This window comes from Leptonychotes weddellii, chromosome 7, assembly GCF_054177405.1.
Source record: "Leptonychotes weddellii isolate Sample4059 chromosome 7, ASM5417740v2, whole genome shotgun sequence".
Taxonomy (NCBI): Eukaryota; Metazoa; Chordata; class Mammalia; order Carnivora; family Phocidae; genus Leptonychotes; species Leptonychotes weddellii.
The window spans coordinates 5,000,031-5,016,980 of record NC_138375.1 but is presented as its reverse complement, the minus strand read 5'-3'; the positions used below and the strand labels follow the sequence as shown (position 1 = coordinate 5,016,980).

General features: G+C 44.2%; 1 protein-coding gene across 1 annotated transcript in view; it reads right to left on the bottom strand.

Annotated features, from left to right (window-relative positions):
- ADCY2 (adenylate cyclase 2) overlaps positions 1-16,950 on the bottom strand; it is a 369,586-nt gene that overhangs the window by 343,492 nt on the left and 9,144 nt on the right. The window contains exon 2 of the mRNA XM_081825785.1: positions 3,819-4,016. Within this exon, the coding sequence (XP_081681911.1) occupies positions 3,819-4,016 (198 nt within the window). The remainder of the gene's footprint in view (positions 1-3,818; positions 4,017-16,950) is intronic.

The window sequence follows — 16,950 nt, the reverse complement described above, 5'->3', positions numbered from 1 at the left end:
GGGCCGCGCGGGATCTGTGGTGTCTCTAGAAGTGCTGGAGACCACAGCTCTCGGGCCGAGCTCCAGGGCTGCAGGCTAATGGTCAGCCCTGCCGGCTGCAGGTGACTGAGCCCCAGCAAAATCCCTGGACACAGAGGCTCGGCCCGGCTGCCCCGGTAGGTGGTACTCGGCGCCTGGTGCCACATACAGCAGCCGAGAGCGCTGCCGTCCACGACTCCGCGGGGAGACAGCATGGACGCTCCAGAGTCGGTAGTTTCTCTGGACGCTTCCCTTGGCTGATGTTGGTCTGTCCTCGTTCCTTGCAGTAAACCACAACCATGACAGCCTGCAGTGGGTTCTGGGGGTCCTCCCGACAAGTCATCAAACCTCGGGGTGGTGGGTGTCAGCGGGGAGGGGTCCCGTGTGGACTGTGCCTGCCGTCTACGCAGGCTCACTCCCACGCCTCCTCACGGCAGGACGGTGGACTGACCACCTGCCGGTGGGACCCCTTCCTTGAGCACACCTCCTCAAGCACTGTGAACCTCCCGCCACACTTCTTGAAGTCTAGTGCTCCCTGGGGGGCCGACATCGGTGGTGCTGGTGTTGAAAGATGTGAGGCTTCGGTTAACAGGACAGAATAATTTCATTTTAAATCACTGCACTGAACGTTTGGGGCAGGATTTCAAACCCCAGAGGAGGAACAGCCCTCTTCTGGCAAGGCGTGTGAGGAGAGGGAGACACCTGGCCAGGCCCCCAGCTTAGGCACAGTGGCCAAAAGAGCTGCGACCCCCGGGCCTGGCGGGGGCCTTTCCCAAGCATGGAGCCGACACAGCCGTGCTCCAAGAAACATGCCCGGGCCGCGAGCTGGGCCAGCTACCCCACCGGCCACGCCAACAGGGCCGAGGCCCTGCACACTAGGTCTGCCCAGTCCGTGGCAGCACGGGGAAGGCAGCCAGAACCCGGGGGTTACGTGGGGACCAGGAGCTGAGAATGTCCCGACTCAAGAGGAGCTTGGAAACAAGGACGTCAAAGCACACAAAAATAACCACCCCTGAGACATTTGACCAACAAACTCGACACCTGGGAGAGATCAATCCTGAGGAAACGGGAAGTAAGAGGACTCTGAAATAAGTACGTTTAAGACACTCCAGGAGATTTTTAAAAAGCAGGTGGAGAGCAGCAGTAAAACCAAAAGGAATGTCAAAAAACCAAAAGGTAAAAACAGAACAAGTGGATACAAAAAAGAAAGAAAGAAAATCCAGCAACCAATCTGGAGATGAAGAACTATAGCCTCGCATGAATGACAACACGGAGCGAGCCTGCTCTTGGCAGAGGGCTCGAAGACACGAAGAGCCAAGACAGGCACGACCCTCCCCCCCGACCCCCCGCCCCGGGAGCTTACGTCCTCGAAGGGGATAGTCAGTCATCATAGGTGCTACGGAAAACCTGCAGCAGGGTGAGGGGTGTCGTCAGATGGGGGGCACCTGGAGGTCAGGGAAGGCTGCCCTGACAAGGTCTACAAAGGTACACGGAGCCACAAAACCCATGGGAGAAGAACGTTCCAGACAGGTGGGGGGTCCTTATCCTCATAAATTGGTTCTACTGAAATTGTAATAATAAAAACAAAGCAAACATTACTGGTGAAGTTACAGATGCTGCAGTTATGTTGGAAACGGGACTGAGGCCACTTGCATCCCATGATTCTGCATGACAAGTCCTGGCTGATACAATTAGAAAATACAATACATGCAAACAGAGTTAATTAAGGACAGGAAAGGGAGAAAAACATTTTCTTAAATTATCTTAAGATGATAATACTGTCTATATAGATAAGCTGAGACCCTCAGATAGACTAACAGAGCTAATAAGAATTCACCAAGATTGCTGAATACAGATTAATATAAAAAACAACAGTATTCTTATGCATCAATGTTAACCAAATAGAAAAGGTAATTAGAAAAAAAATCCTTTTCATAAAACAAAAAAAAGTGTTAGGTACCTAAGAACAAGTCTAAGTAAAATCACTACCAATTTTATGAAGGGAAAAAAAAAAAGTCTTCAGACATAAAAGAAAACCGTAATTATTGGACGGACATACCACATCATTCCATGGAAAGGCTCAATACAATATGATAGCAAATCTCTGGATGTTTTTTATAGTATCCTCTTATTATTTCCTAGACGCTTCATATCATTCAAAGCAAAAACTAAGAAATTCCATATAATTTAAATCCAGATCTCAACTGGAGTTTTCACTGAACATTACGAACTGATTCTGTAATTGATACGGGAAAGCAAGCTCAGAGAATTCGGAACAAAAGGAAAACAGAAGAACAAAGAAAGGATCCTTGCCCTTTCAGACAGTAAGGCCTCTTGAAAAGCCATGTCATTAACCAAGGGGGCGCTGGTGCACACACAGGCCCCGGGGGGGCCGCTGTCGGCCGGTGCCCCGTTTCTGTCCCACGTGCGCCGGCTGAAGGTGGGAGGGATGGCGTGTGCCCTGGAAGGCGGCGGGGTGAGGCCAGAGCGTGGCGTGTGGACAGAGGGGAGCTGGGGCCAGGAAGGAGCTGGGATCCTGGGGTGCATACCCAGCCCTGCCAGGGGCCTGAAGGGGACCGTGATGGGGACACTGGCCAGGGAGCCTCCCTGACCAGGGGAGCCTCTTCACGGAGCTGCAGGAAAGGACAGGGCCACCACCACCTCTTCTGTCCACAATAACAGCGTCCTTCAGAGCCAGAGAGACCAAGAGGAGTTCACCTAGTCCAGGCTCTCCCTTTGCAAGGGAAACTAGGCCAAAACGGGATGATGGCTTGGCTGAGGCCACGAGACCACTTCCTAATAGAACCCGCTGGAAACCTCCCCTTTGGGCTCACCCAGGGCTCTCTCCAACTGTGGCATACAAGCAATGCTCTCCTCCTTGACCTGGCACTTGAGCCCTTCTGTGCACGGCCATCTTGAATCTCTCTTCTCCTCTGGCCTCTCCAGCAATTCTCCCTCACTGGTCTTGGTCTCCTAATGTCTTCTCCTCTCTCCACTTCTGGCTCCTGGTCCTCTCCTACCCACCCCTCGCTCTGGAGTCCCCACCAACTCTGTGACAGCCCACGCAGTGCCCAATGCACTCTCTTCCTGGATGGCTACAGAACCCCGTGGCTTTGATTAGGAGCTTGAAGCTAGGCAACTTGTATATCATACCTATAGCCCAGCCCTGCACCCTAGGCAACCCAGGGCTTACTCGGGCAGTCCAGAGCATGCACCCACATGGCAGCACACAGAGGGGAGTCCTAAAGAGCTAACATCCTCCAGGTGTAGCGATTTCCTAAGCCAAGAGCCTCCCAGGGTCAACATGGAGAACCATGGGTTCCCAACAGGTGCATGAAACCATCCTATTGATATGACAGAATCAGGTTGACATAAAATCAGTGTCACAGAAGTCTGTGTGTAAGGAGGAAGATCTAGTAACTGACAGAGTCCAAGGCAACAACCAGTGTTTGAGAGTTACAGGTAAGGCTCCGATCCCGGAGGGATCCTGGCATAATAGAGAACTCAGGGACCAGGAGAGCATGCAGCCAAATGCAGTATGAGGAGTATATCCAGACCCAGTCATCTCAACCAAGTGACAAGGTGAGACCAGGCCCACGCCCTGGCGGCTGGCAGGTCTGAGAAGTCCAAATGGGCGTCGGTCGAGTGACTTCACCCACGGGGCACCGCTAACACGGCTAGTTTAAAAGCCCTTCTCAGCCACAGGTCTCCTGTTTCCAGTTTAGGGCCAGGTTTGCGGAACCAAGCATGTCATCAATCAAGTGTATAAAGAAAACACAAAAAATGTTTGAACACCTTACCTGGTCCCAGGGGGAGACGGTGCCTCCAAAGCACATGAACAGGTACCCCATGGCCACGAGACATATCCATATCACCAAGGAGAAAAGGCGGAGCAGCTTCTTAAACACGGACTCGATACAGACGAGGACGAATATCGCAAAGAAAATCGCCAGGGCTGTCGGGACCGTTATTAAAAATGCCACGTGGTCTTCAACTTCCTAAGAGGAAGAAAAATATGGCAAAGGCACAATTTAGCAACCCGGTGGTACCCATGGTTCATGTCCTCAAATGCCATCAACATTAATCAACGTCAAGTAGATCGAGTTGTAAAAAAATTATTCCAGAAGTAGGAGAGTTTGAACGTCTGAAAATTTAAATTTCCCATTAAATCACTATGTTTCTCTATAGAAATAACCCAGTATTGTATATTTAAATTATGCAAAACAGCTACACCATCAAATTTAGATTTTCCCTGATAAATGGAGAAATGGATTTTATTCAAAAGTGAATGTAAGAATATTTACTATAAGGATAAAAATAAGACAAGCAACTTCACTGCCTGAATCAGAGGATCAGAAATGCCCTTGCCTTAGAAAATTAAGTCTTCCAAATGGATTTGAAATGTTTTATTTAAAAATCTAAAAATGGTCTGAGCCTCCCAAGGGATGAGCTTTTATTTTAATGCATGGCAATTAATGTTTTAACGGGATCACATATTAAGAGAAAAGGGTCAGAAAATACTAATTACAGAAGCAAGAGAGCAGGAAACACTTGCAAGAACGTGCCATTTGGCTGGTTTACTTCCCCACTTCTCTGGAGCTCCAGTGGCAAAAAGAAAATGAGCATCTAGTATTAGCCTCCCTGATGCATTTTTTGAGGTCCACTTTTGCACACTAATGTTCCCTCTCCATCTATCCCTTTCTAGCCACACACGCACAAAAGGAACACTATTTCTATTCTACACAATGTCCACTCAACGTGATAGACGTCACGCTTCCTTTGAATACGGCAGCATGGATTTCAGGCTTTAGCTTTGGCAAAGCACTGCTAGAAAGTCTCCATGAACAGCACTCCCTGTGGGCTGGAACCCACCAAAATCTTCATCCCTCATCCAAACACAGGTAGCCACTAATGCACCTTGATCAAAGAACCCACATGGCCAGAACCCTAAGAACTTTCATGGAGGCCTTAGAATAGCAAAGACAGTAAAATCCGGGACTTGTGGGACAGTTCTTCCAAATACCAGAGGCTGGCAAGCCCTTCATCTTTTCTCGTCGGCATGGGGTTCACTCCATCCCGTTAGCAGCTCCAGCTTCACACTGGAGATGGCCCCACCCTGATACCAAACCACTAACCACGGGGACACGGGGAAGCAGAGCAGATCTGCCAAATCACACACAGACTCCAGATTAACGTCGGGGCAAAGAGAGGGCCCTAAGCCCTCCCTCAATTCTCAACTGACTTGGTTTCCCTTTCTCCCCCACCATTACACGTGTTACCTGATACCTGGGGAAAAGACCACCACAAGAACAACCACAACACATAACAAGGTACATATTCCCGTGCTAAGCACTCATACGTATATTAACCTCTTTAATATTTACAACACCCTGTGTGGGGCATAGTGTCTGTGCTCTTCCACAGGTGAGGAAAATGAGGACCCAAGAATGAAAATGAGTCACTGCAGACGGTAGAGCTGGGGAGGGAGGGGGCCAGGGGTCCGGCTGGGGTCACTGCAGGCTGCCACCACCGCGGGGCTCTGGCCTCTGCTCACGCAGCGGACGGCAAGCGAGACCAAGGGGCAAAATATTGTACGTTTCCAGAACTGGCAGAAGACAAGAGGATCAAATGTGATGTTCTTATTCTCCCCCCCACGGCTGTTTTTGCCCATGATTAAGTGCCTGAGCTGTACTCAGACACACTCTGATGATGGCAAAGGGTCTCAGAGGTACAGCAGGGCCGAGCGCTCCCCACACTCCGACCCCACAAACAAACGTGCTCCTGGATGTGACCGCATGTCCTCTGGGAACATCCAATTGAGATCCCGGCCGCTCGCTGCCCACATGTTGCGTGAAAACTTAATTGTAAACCTCCCCAAATGAACTTAACTGAACTGTGGGCAGAAAGCTGGCCCCTAAGAAACCAGGACAGTTGTGTTCCTCGTGTGACCGTTCACTTACTTCATTAACCTGGTCGGGGAGAAACAATCGTTGACTTCACTGGCTCTCGTTTCTCCGGGAAAGACTGAAAATGGTGGGAAAATATGCATGACGGTAAAGTGAAAATTAGTACGAGAAGGCACAGAAAGGATCAGGAAGCGGGGGAAAGCGGCATTACCTGGCCTCTCCTTGCACTTCTCTCAGAAGGGATCTAACTGGAAACAAGACAAAGACCCAAGGTCTGCTCATGCCGGGTACAGTACATAGAGTCAGACTTGATACCATTTCAGGTCTTAAGTACTGGAGTCTCTATCTCATTTTCTTTTGAATTTCAGGGTCCCCATCACTGAGAAGTGCCTCTTCTGGGCCGAGGGTGACTTCCCCATTCAGCACAGCAAACACAGCATCTGGGTCGCAGAATACTTTGAAGGGTCCACAAATGTGTTTTAATTTCTTTTAGAATCAAAACAAACAAAAAAGCTCTTAGGGTCAAAGGTTACATACATGTTGATGCTAACACAATTGTAAACTATAATTCTGAATCCATTTTGAGGGAGGAAGGGGCCTTCCAAGGCTCCTAAGTTTGCGTGAGACTGTCTTGACAGTCTTGTCTTGACATGACACACCATGATCCCAGGGGGCTGGTGTTGTATCCTGGGGGCAGATGCACTGCAGGATGGGCTGGATCCAGCACAGCGGAGAACTTCAGCTTCATCCAGCATCCCCCAGCCTCGGGAGGCGAGCCGGGGTCCCTGGCCAATGCCTCCTGCTGTCTTCTCAGCTGCTACTCATGAGGCTGCTGGCCCTAACCACCGCCCAACCTGAGCCCAGGGAAGAATTCAGCTCTTCCCAAAAGAGGACAGCCAGCAATTGATTCTGCATTTGCCTTCTGAACTCAAACTCCAAACAAGTTTTAATAGGGACTTCTCCACAAAATAGGATCTTTTATAGGGTGTCAAGGAAAAAAACAGTGGAGCATTCATTAAAGAATGTATAAGCTTAGGGGCCACATTCTTTCCCAGTCCTACTGCTGGCATCACGTGTCTCTCTCCCCCAGGGGAAGTAAATGAAATGCAGGAATGCCCTCAGTCCCTGGGCCACGGGCTCTCTTCCCTCCCCTGGTCCATTCCCAGCGGACAGGATGATGAAAAAAGCCACAGAGGCACACCCCGTGGCTGTTTTCTTCGGAGCTACTCCAGTTTTCAAAATTCAGAGCATAAAACAAACAACATAGCTTAAAATAAAGTAAACTAAAACATTAAAAACACTGTCAGTCTCAATGAAATATGCTTATGCATCCCAAACCCCACTTCCCTTCCTGGAAACAAAAATTCACCATACAACACAAACTAGGTGAAATGTTTGAAAATGCCTTTAGTAGTAGTCAAACACCTTTAAGACACGCCTTAAATAGGTAAAAAAACAAAAACAACAACAACAAAAAACTCCATACAACACAAACTAAGTGAAACATACAAAAATGCCCTCATTGCTCCTAAAATTTACTAAAAAAATGCCTTTAAAAATGTTTTTAGGGCGCCTGGGTGGCTCAGTTGGTTAAGCGACTGCCTTTGGCTCAGGTCATGATCCTGGAGTCCCGGGATCGAGTCCCGCATCGGGCTCCCTGCTCAGCGGGGAGTCTGCTTCTCCCTCTGACCCTCCCCCCTCTCATGCTCTCTCTCTATCTCATTCTCTCTCTCAAATAAATAAATAAAATCTTTAAAAAAAAAAAATGTTTTTAAAAGTACCTTACAATGCAAACTAAATGAAACATATGAAAATGCCTTTTCAAAGGGAGATCTTGAGCATGGTATCATCTATTTAATGATAATGGGTCCCTCTTGCTCATTCCCTTCAAACATCTTATCCTTTCCTTTTCAATGCATTTTCTAGTAATTTTGGATGGCTTCTAATTGCTAAGCCTATTAAATACCCATCGCTTTCACGTATTATGCGACAGCTCTTTTGTTTCTTAGAGGCTTTTCCACAGAGCAACAGATTATCTATATTTTCATTCTTTTCCACTTGTATTTTTCATTTTTTTTGTTAAACAGTGCTATTTTTAATTTACATGGTAAAGGACAGTCTCATGCAAAACACTGCTTTTCTATAAAAAAAAAAAAACAAAAAACTTTGAAGTCCAACAGACTGAAGGTAGGGTCCTATCCCCACTCCTGCGTGACTCGGGGTGAACACTGCGTTTCCCTAAGCCTGTTTCTTCATGTAAAATGCAACACGGGTACAATCTCAATACTTTCTCACCAAGGCTGGTCTGATTGTTCATTATTGGAATGATGCCCATTTTGCACTCTAAATAATAATTTATCACCACAAATTATTTTGAAGGTTTGTCACTGGGCAAAAGTAAACCAGATTTTAGCTATAATATACATTTGACTACAGATACATATTTTCATTCATTCATATATATGTATGTGTGTGATGTAATAGAAAATGTATTTTTCATTCTTTTCCACATAGAGAGTCATACTCCATTTTATCATGAGGTATGAAAGGAATAAACAAAAATTCTGATTAAATAATCTTATAAAACTGTGATGAAATAAATCAAAGATCTCAATAAATGGAGAGATATTCCATGCTCATGGATAGGAAGACAATAATGTCAAGATGTAAATTCTTCCCAAATTAATCTATAGAGTCAGTGCAATCCCAGTTAAAATCCCAGCCAGTTATTTTGTAGATATCAACACATCGATTCTAAAGTTTACATGGGGAGACAAAGCACCCAGAATAGCAAACACAATGTTGAAGGGCAAGAAAAAATTTGGAGGACTGACCCTACTTGACTTCCAGCTTTGCGATAAAACTACAGTAATTAAGACAGGGATGGTACCGGCAGAAGAATAGACAAATAGATCAACAGAATGAAATAGACCCACATAAATGTAGTCAAATGATATCTGACAAAAGGAACAAAGACAATTCAATGGAGAAACAATAGTCTTTTCAGCAAAACATCTTAAAACAACTAAATAGACATCCATATACAAAAAAATTCTAGACACGTACTTTATACCTTTCATAAAAATTAACCCAAAATGGATCCCAGCACAGATCTAAATGTAAAATGCAAAAGTAATCCTGAAAACTTCTGAAAGCTTTCCCCTATACCCATACCTTGGGCAATTTGTCATACTGAATAAATAATCAATAACATACATATATTTTTAAAATAAACACAAAAATTATAGGTATGTGTAAGAAGAACCAGTTTGCACCTGCTTAGAAAGATGTATCTTCCACTACTTGCAACTCAGTAAGTTACTTGTTAGGTACACACAAAAATATGGCCTAAGGTCTTGACCATATTTACTTATTCTCGGCTCCTATTATACAGGCCAGCATTCTCACTCACATTTTAAGAATATGGATAAAGACATGAAATAAGCGTGTTTTACATAAGAAATTGTTCCCATGGGGCATCAAACTTTAAACAACTCTCCTTTCTACAACTAGACTCCAAATAATATTCCTGAAGGATTGCTAGTCTCTAGAAGCGGTAGACAAGATCTCCAACTCACTTCCCTACCCATCCCCATAAAAAAACAAAAAACAAAATAACACAGAAAATATGAGTGCTGAACCCTCAGCAGGGGTGGGTAAGTAGACAGGAAGTCTAGACCACAAAAGCCAGGGGCAGCTGGGAGGAGGAAGGACCAGCATTGCTCTGCAGACAGTAGGTGCCCTGGAGATACCGAGGCTGAGAACCTCAGCAGTATGTAGATCCACAGGACAGCAAGTGGGGACAAAGGGAGCCAGAAGAAACCTCAACTGGGGCACATTCCAGCTATCTTGGAAAGAGGAGCTAACTATTCTTAGGTAAAAGCTTTCCCACTTAGAACCACGGTATTCCAAGCAATTAAAATCAGTCATCATCTTAAAACAAAAATTGCCAAAAATGAGCAGTCACTAAGAACGAGGGTCCACGAAAATAAGTGGTTTAGACTCTCAAGGACTGCAGACATTGAAAGTGACAGCCAGAGAATACAGAATAGCCGTATTTGACACATTTGAAGAAATAAAGGATGCACTTTCAAGGCTGATCATACAACAGAAATTAATCAGGTACAAACACACAGAGAATGGAACCTGTAAAACTCATCAATATAATCATGTAAATAAATAAAAGCTCAACCACTGAAACAGAAAAAATAAATACGGAAACAAAAAACAGAAAAAAACAATAGTTAAAAAGAAAATCAGTGAACTAGAAGATAAACCAAAGAGTTTATGTACAATGCAACAAAAGAATATAAATATTCCTTTATAATATGTAAGAAATAAAAATTATTAAAAAGCCTAAGACACAGAGAATAGAATAAAATGAATAAGAATGTATTAACATGTCTGATTGGAGTTCCCAAGTTTCAAAATGAAGAGACTTGAGGACATAAAATATCTAAAGAGAGATCGGTTGAGGATGTCCAATACTAATGAAACCATGAATCTACAACTCCAGCCAGTTAGGCAAAAAGAAATACAAACATATATACAAGATGGTAAAAATGCAAAATATTAGAGATAAAGAAAAAATCCTAAGAGTGCACAAAGAGAAAGGAAGGACCGCCCACAAAGAAAACAGTTCGCAAGAGAGCAGAAATTTCAACAGTGCAAGACAGTGAAGACAGATTATTGACCAAAAAATAACAGTCAACCTTATATCACCAAGAAAACATGTGTTTTTTTATAATAAGAGCAAAAATGCAAACATTTACAAAAAATTATTTTTTAAACAGGGATTTACCATTGAGAAACCTGCTCTAAAAGAACTTCTAAGAAATTATATAATCCTAAAAACACCGTATGATATGGAAGAAGGAGGTGAACAAATATAATGGTAAATACATTGGCACAACCAAACACGCACTGTCTATCTGAAACAATGAGAGTCTAATTTCTAGGCTTAAAAAGACAGAAGTGAACGATGCATTAAGTAAAAAATAAAAACTTTAAGGGTAAAGATAAGATGATAAAATGCTCAATTCCAAGGCAATGATAATAATCTTAAACATCTATGAACTCATAAAATAGCCTCAAAATGTATAAAGCAAAAATGTATAGACCTAGGTAGAGAAGTAAATTAATCTACCAAGAGCAGATTTCATCATCTCTAACCAGCTATTGATAGGTCAAGCAAACAAAAGTAAAAACAAAATTTAAAAGATGCAAATATCTGAATATAATAATTAATAAGCTTGACCTATTGGCAAATAAAGAATTCCACATCCAACCTTAGAGAGAACATTAATCTTCTCGTGTGCACATGGAATATTTATAAAAATCATATACTAGGCAACTTGCAAAAAGTGTCAAAGAAGAGGTATCACAGAGACCCATGTTCTATGATCACAGTTTTAAATTAGAAGTTTATAACAAAAACATAATTAAAAATTAATCACCTATTGGTAACACAAAAAGCACAACTCTAAACTGAAACAAAAACTGAACAGAAGAGGAATCTGTGTCAGATTTGGGAGGTGGAAATGGAGCAAGTCCTCACCTCAAGTCTTCAAAGTCAGATAGGATTATGGGCAGTCACAGAGGTCCAGGCAAGGCTTCGGCTCATCCTCACTGCCCCCGCCTCATACCCTGCTCCTCTGCCCAACTTCTAACCACTGGTGAACAGTGGTCCAGCAGACACGTGGCTGCGGAAGCACAGAGGTAGTAGCTACACAGAAGTAACGGATTCCCAGAAACCTCTCCACTGAGTCTGTCCATCTTGGCTGCCTATGGGGTGACTAGCCACATTTGGCTTCACAGATTCCCTGAAAGTGCCCATTTCTCTACCCAAACCAGTGCTTGAGGAAGAATTCTTCATGATTCTGCAGATAATTACTCTCATTTTGAGAAACAGTTGCTGGCTCATTACCAACCCCAAAAGGGACTGAACACTAACCATGCACCATCACCAAGTCTCCACGCAATCCAATCTGCTCATGTTTATGGGACTGTTTTGTGACCCACCAGGCATGAAGCTGGATGGGCACAGTAGCATCCCATCAGCAAATGGAAGTGGGCTGCATGAGCGAGGGCTCAGGGAGACTCTGAAGGCACAAGTAAGTTGCATGAGCAAATGTCACAGGTACTCATAGGCGCTGGTCCTGCCACACTGCCTACCTTGTCTCTCTCAATCTGCATCTATGTCCTCATGCAGAGTTCCCTATGACCTGCTGCCTGAGGCAATAAAAATCCAGGTCTGAATGATGTCTGGTTCTGCAGAATATATTGGGGCCACCTAAAAGAAGACAATCGAAGCACTATAACTCTGAGCCCCTTAAATGCGTCATCCTCTGGAGGTCCAGCCAGCCATCCATGGCAGGTCAGTTACAACTGATGGAAGGCGCAGAGATTTGTTTTCACTTGAATTGAACCTCCTTTGGATATGGGTTTGCTTTCCTGTCCGTAACGCTTCCACCCAAACCATCATACATGGACTTTCCCCATGTGCTCTCCACTCACAAGGTATTTCACAGAGCATGGCTTCTGACAGAAGCATTCATTTTACAGCAAATGACGCATGACGATGAGCTTATGTTCTTGGAATTCGCTGACCTAACCCTGTTCCTCATCACCCTAAAGCAGCTTCCTTCTCGGAAGGAGAGAATGAGCTTCTAAAGACTCAGTGAGGGGTGCCAGCCTATGGGCAACACCGGGTCAGCTGGGAGATACCCCCTAGGACAAAAAAGATGCGTGGAAACAGCCGGCAATGCAAGGCACTGACTGCCGCCACCGCAGGGACCCACGCAGGTCTGGGAATCAAGGGGTGGAGAGAGGAGTGGCTACCCACTCCTGTAAACTAGCATTCCCAGTCCTGTAAATGTACGCTGTTCCAGTTTTGAGGGCTTAGATGCCAAAGGAGGACAGCCTCCACCAGGGGACTCAATAATGTTCCCATTAAACTGGATACAGAGATTGCTCTCTGGCTACTCTGGGCGGCTAATGTCACCGAACCAATGGGTAGAAAAGAGCTTTTAGTACGGTTGGGGTGACTGATGGACACTATCAAGAAAAATTGGGCTGTTCACACACGATGCGGGCAGGGAAGGGGAGGGAATGACAAAACGCTGATTGTAGGGTGTCTCTTTTGCTCCCATATCCCGGGATGAAAGTTCACGGAAACAACAAATACGGTCTATTTGCAAAGTACCAGGTGAAGCAACTGTTTATGTCACCCCACCTGCCAAGGAAATATGACTAGATAAGATACTTGCACCAGGCACAAGGAATACGGAACGGGCAGCAGGGGGACGTTAGAATACCAGCTCTGTCCCTGTGATCAGCCACAGAACTGAGAATGGCAGGAGCTACATCTCTTCCTTGGGCTCGTATGAATGTGTTTCTTTGTGTGTGTATGTGCATATTAAGTAATTACCTTTCTTTTTTCCCTCTGATATAACATGAGATATATGAAGAGTGTATGAATAGCTTTTAAACTCAAGGATGGAAGATAAAGGATTTTTAAAGTACACTGTTCCTTAGACAGATGAGAAATGAACATCACTAAAGTGGATAAAATGGCCCTTCACATCCTCTTTTAGGGAGATGGTTGGCGTTATTTTCAGTTGTATGAAGAAGAGCTGCATTATATTAGGTAGAAGCACGATTGTGCTATCTTCTTTATCTAGAAGTAAAACAGAGTTAACAGTAGTGTACATGATACCCAGTAAACAAGCAGTAGACTATGCTGGATTATTCTGTAGTCAAAGTGATTAAAGCTACTTCCCAGAATCCCCTTCCCTGAATGTTCCCAGGGGAGAGCTGGTGTCAGGAGGTGCTTGCCTGAGATTTGGGAGGTGGAAGCAAAGCAGCCCCCAGGAAGGGTAGCCTGCTGGTCACATATGGTCAGAGATATACGAGGAAGAGCCTGGTGGGCCCCAGCCTGCCCTGACTCTCTAAGGTTCTGCATGCAGCCCAGACCTGGCCCCTCCCCAGGCATTTGGCTATGTGCTCACAGAGGTGGTGCCAAGCAAAGGTAAGCGCTCTCAGGAACTCCCCTGAGAGGCTCTCTCTGGAGGATGCAGGCTGCTCAGGTCCTCAGCTCTCCCTGCGTGGCCAACTGGTTAGCAACTTCTCTGCTGATTCCCTAATGTTCCCTTCGGGCGCCAAGCTTTCCATTAAAACAAGCAGGCTAAAAACGAATGAACTTTGTATCCCCCTTCGGAAATTACAAAAACAAAACACACAAACAAAAAAAAACAAAAGAAACCCACAGAAAGTAGAAGGAAGGTGGGATGGTCAGAGACCTTCAGAAACATTCCCTATTTCTTCCTTCCGGATTCCTTTCGGGAAGCTCTTTCTGATCTCTTTGGAAGTCAGAAGTAACCAGGCTTTGGCCAATGAAACATGAGCTGAACTCTAGGTCTGTCTCCTGGCCAGGGCCATGTAAATGCCCATGTGAGGCCACACCGCACGTCCCTTTCCGTGGCGCAGTGATTACAAAAGCACTTGTCACGAGAAAGACAACTGCGGCCCCAGCTCTTGGAGCAGAACCTCCCTCCCGGCCAGGATGTGTGCACAAGAAATAAACCTCTGGCGTGTTGGGCCAAATTTGGGGTTTGGTAACCCATCAGAACCTCTAACATCTTCACTGATAACAAAAAATTAGTACATGAAATAGGGTGCCACTCTGACAAAACCTAACGTGGATGGCACTGACCACTGCTAGGCAGCTGGAGGACACTGTCATCAGAGACTGAAAAATGGCAGCCAAGTTAGCAAAGGCCCAACATAGGTTTCTCATTTATCTTGGAAGGCAAAAGACGCCCTAACAGAATTCTAAGTCTAGAGCAGGGCTCGGGAACTGTCTTCATAAAGAGCTAGATCATCGGTATTTGAGGCTTTACTTCGGCCACATGGTCTCAGTCACACCATTTAACTGCAGCCTGAGACCGGCCACACGTCACATGGAAATGATGGTCAGGCTACAGGGAATAAAACTTTATGGAAAAAAAAAAAAATAGGCAGTGAGTCTGATCTGGTTTCTGGCCAGCATTTATAGACCCCCTACTCCAGAAGAGGTCATTGAACAAAATGTGACCAGCGTGGGTTCTCTGCTTTTGGCCACATGTGTTCACATAGCACAGGACAAACACGAGATCAGAAAACAATTGGTTGGTTAGAAGGAGGAATGAAGTATAAGGAATACAGTCCAGAACCGTATGGATCTGTCAGAGGCAAGAGGGGAATGATTCAGCTTGTGTTCCAGGGTGAGAGGTGATTAAAAACTCCGCCACTGGGGACAACCATGCTCACTGCTGAAAAGTGGAAGGATGGAGAGTGAAGTCCAACGAAGAATATGGTGCCAGGAAATCCCTTCAACTGGAAGGGAAAAGAGGACCAGAGGACTCAAACAGGCTCCAGGCAGGCGCCTGCTGAGAGAGAGTGAAGGGGGGAGAGGGAGAGAGAGAAATGGGGTGAGAAGGCAGAGGAATACAGCAAATCTAGCAAGTATGTCTTGAAAAGAATGACGATGACCACTGACAGACACCTGGATGGAGATGCCTGAAATTAAACAGATAAGAAGTTGAATACATCTTGAGAGATGTGTGTTTCCAAAAGAAATACCAGCCTGCGCTATGGCTGTTCTAGATTTCAAGGGAATTCTGGTTTCTCTGTCTCTTGACAGGCAATGGGCAGAGACAACTGTTGAGTCCCCAAGTGGGGAAGGTTCCCCAACAATCAGCCCAGATGGGTTCAAGACCATGATCAACAAGGGGAGCTTCAGAGGTCGCAGAAAACAGCAGACAAGTGGACAATTTCCAGGGCAAGGGTCTGGGTCTAATGAAGAATCAGTTCTCAGCCCTGGGGTCAGGGGCCCTGGACCTGCCTGTCTGGAGACAGCATTGCTTGTGTTGTCCTTACTCGGAGGACTGACAAGGACAAAGGACGGTTCTTGGAAAGGTTAAAACAGAACAGACATCTGATGAGATTAAGAAAGGTAAAAAAGAAAGCAATAATGTTATAAATAAAAACTAAAGACAAAATATATGTAAATGAGAACAGTATTATCAATGCAAACCATTAAATTTGACAATTTGGATGAAAAGCAAAAATTCCTAGAACTATCTTATTGAAACTGACTCAAGAAATAAAGTTAGAAATACTGAACAATCCTTTTAGTATCAACCCTACTGAAATGGAAGTTTTTAAATCTCCTTACAAAGAAAGCAACAAGCCCAGGTGTTCTCCAGGCCAATTCTATCAACTCTTCCCGACGTACCAAAAACTCTTAAACTCTTAAAGAAAACTGAAAAAGAAGACATGCTTCCTGATTTATTTTATAAGACTAGCAAAACTTTAAAAAAAAAAAAAAAGATAGTTCAAAGGAATATTCCAAACTCACTTAACAAAAAAATGTTATTTGCAAAACCCTTAATCAAAATGCTAGCACATCACATCCAACATTTTATAAGAGATGTCATGAAAATGCAGTTTGCCTTGAACATAAAAATTGTTAAATATTAGAAAATCTATAATTATCACTCATTACATTGAAAGATTAAAAAACAACTTAAAGAGCATATATGATCACTTCAATTTAGTAAAATTCAGCACCCAATCACATTTAAACTTTTTGTGTAAAGTGTAACAAAAGGAAATCTCAAAGGTTATCTACAAAACCATTATTATCCTAAATAAACTATGAAAGGACTCTCTTTAAAATTAGGAAAAAGGCAAGGGTACCCACAATCACCAATTCTGTCGATATAATATTAGAGTTCCTAACCAGTGCAATAATATAAGAAATAGAAACATAAGGTCTTTGTACTAGGAAAGAGAAAATAAAACTCTCATTATTTCAGGTGATATGATTATCTACATAGGAAACCTGAATCTGTATTTCACTTACTGGTTATAAAAAGGATAAGATAGCAAGTTATAGAATAACATATATAAACTTTACACTTCACTAAAGCACACAGATGAATAAGGAGATGCTCTGTTGTTCATGGATAGAAAAATTAGGTTA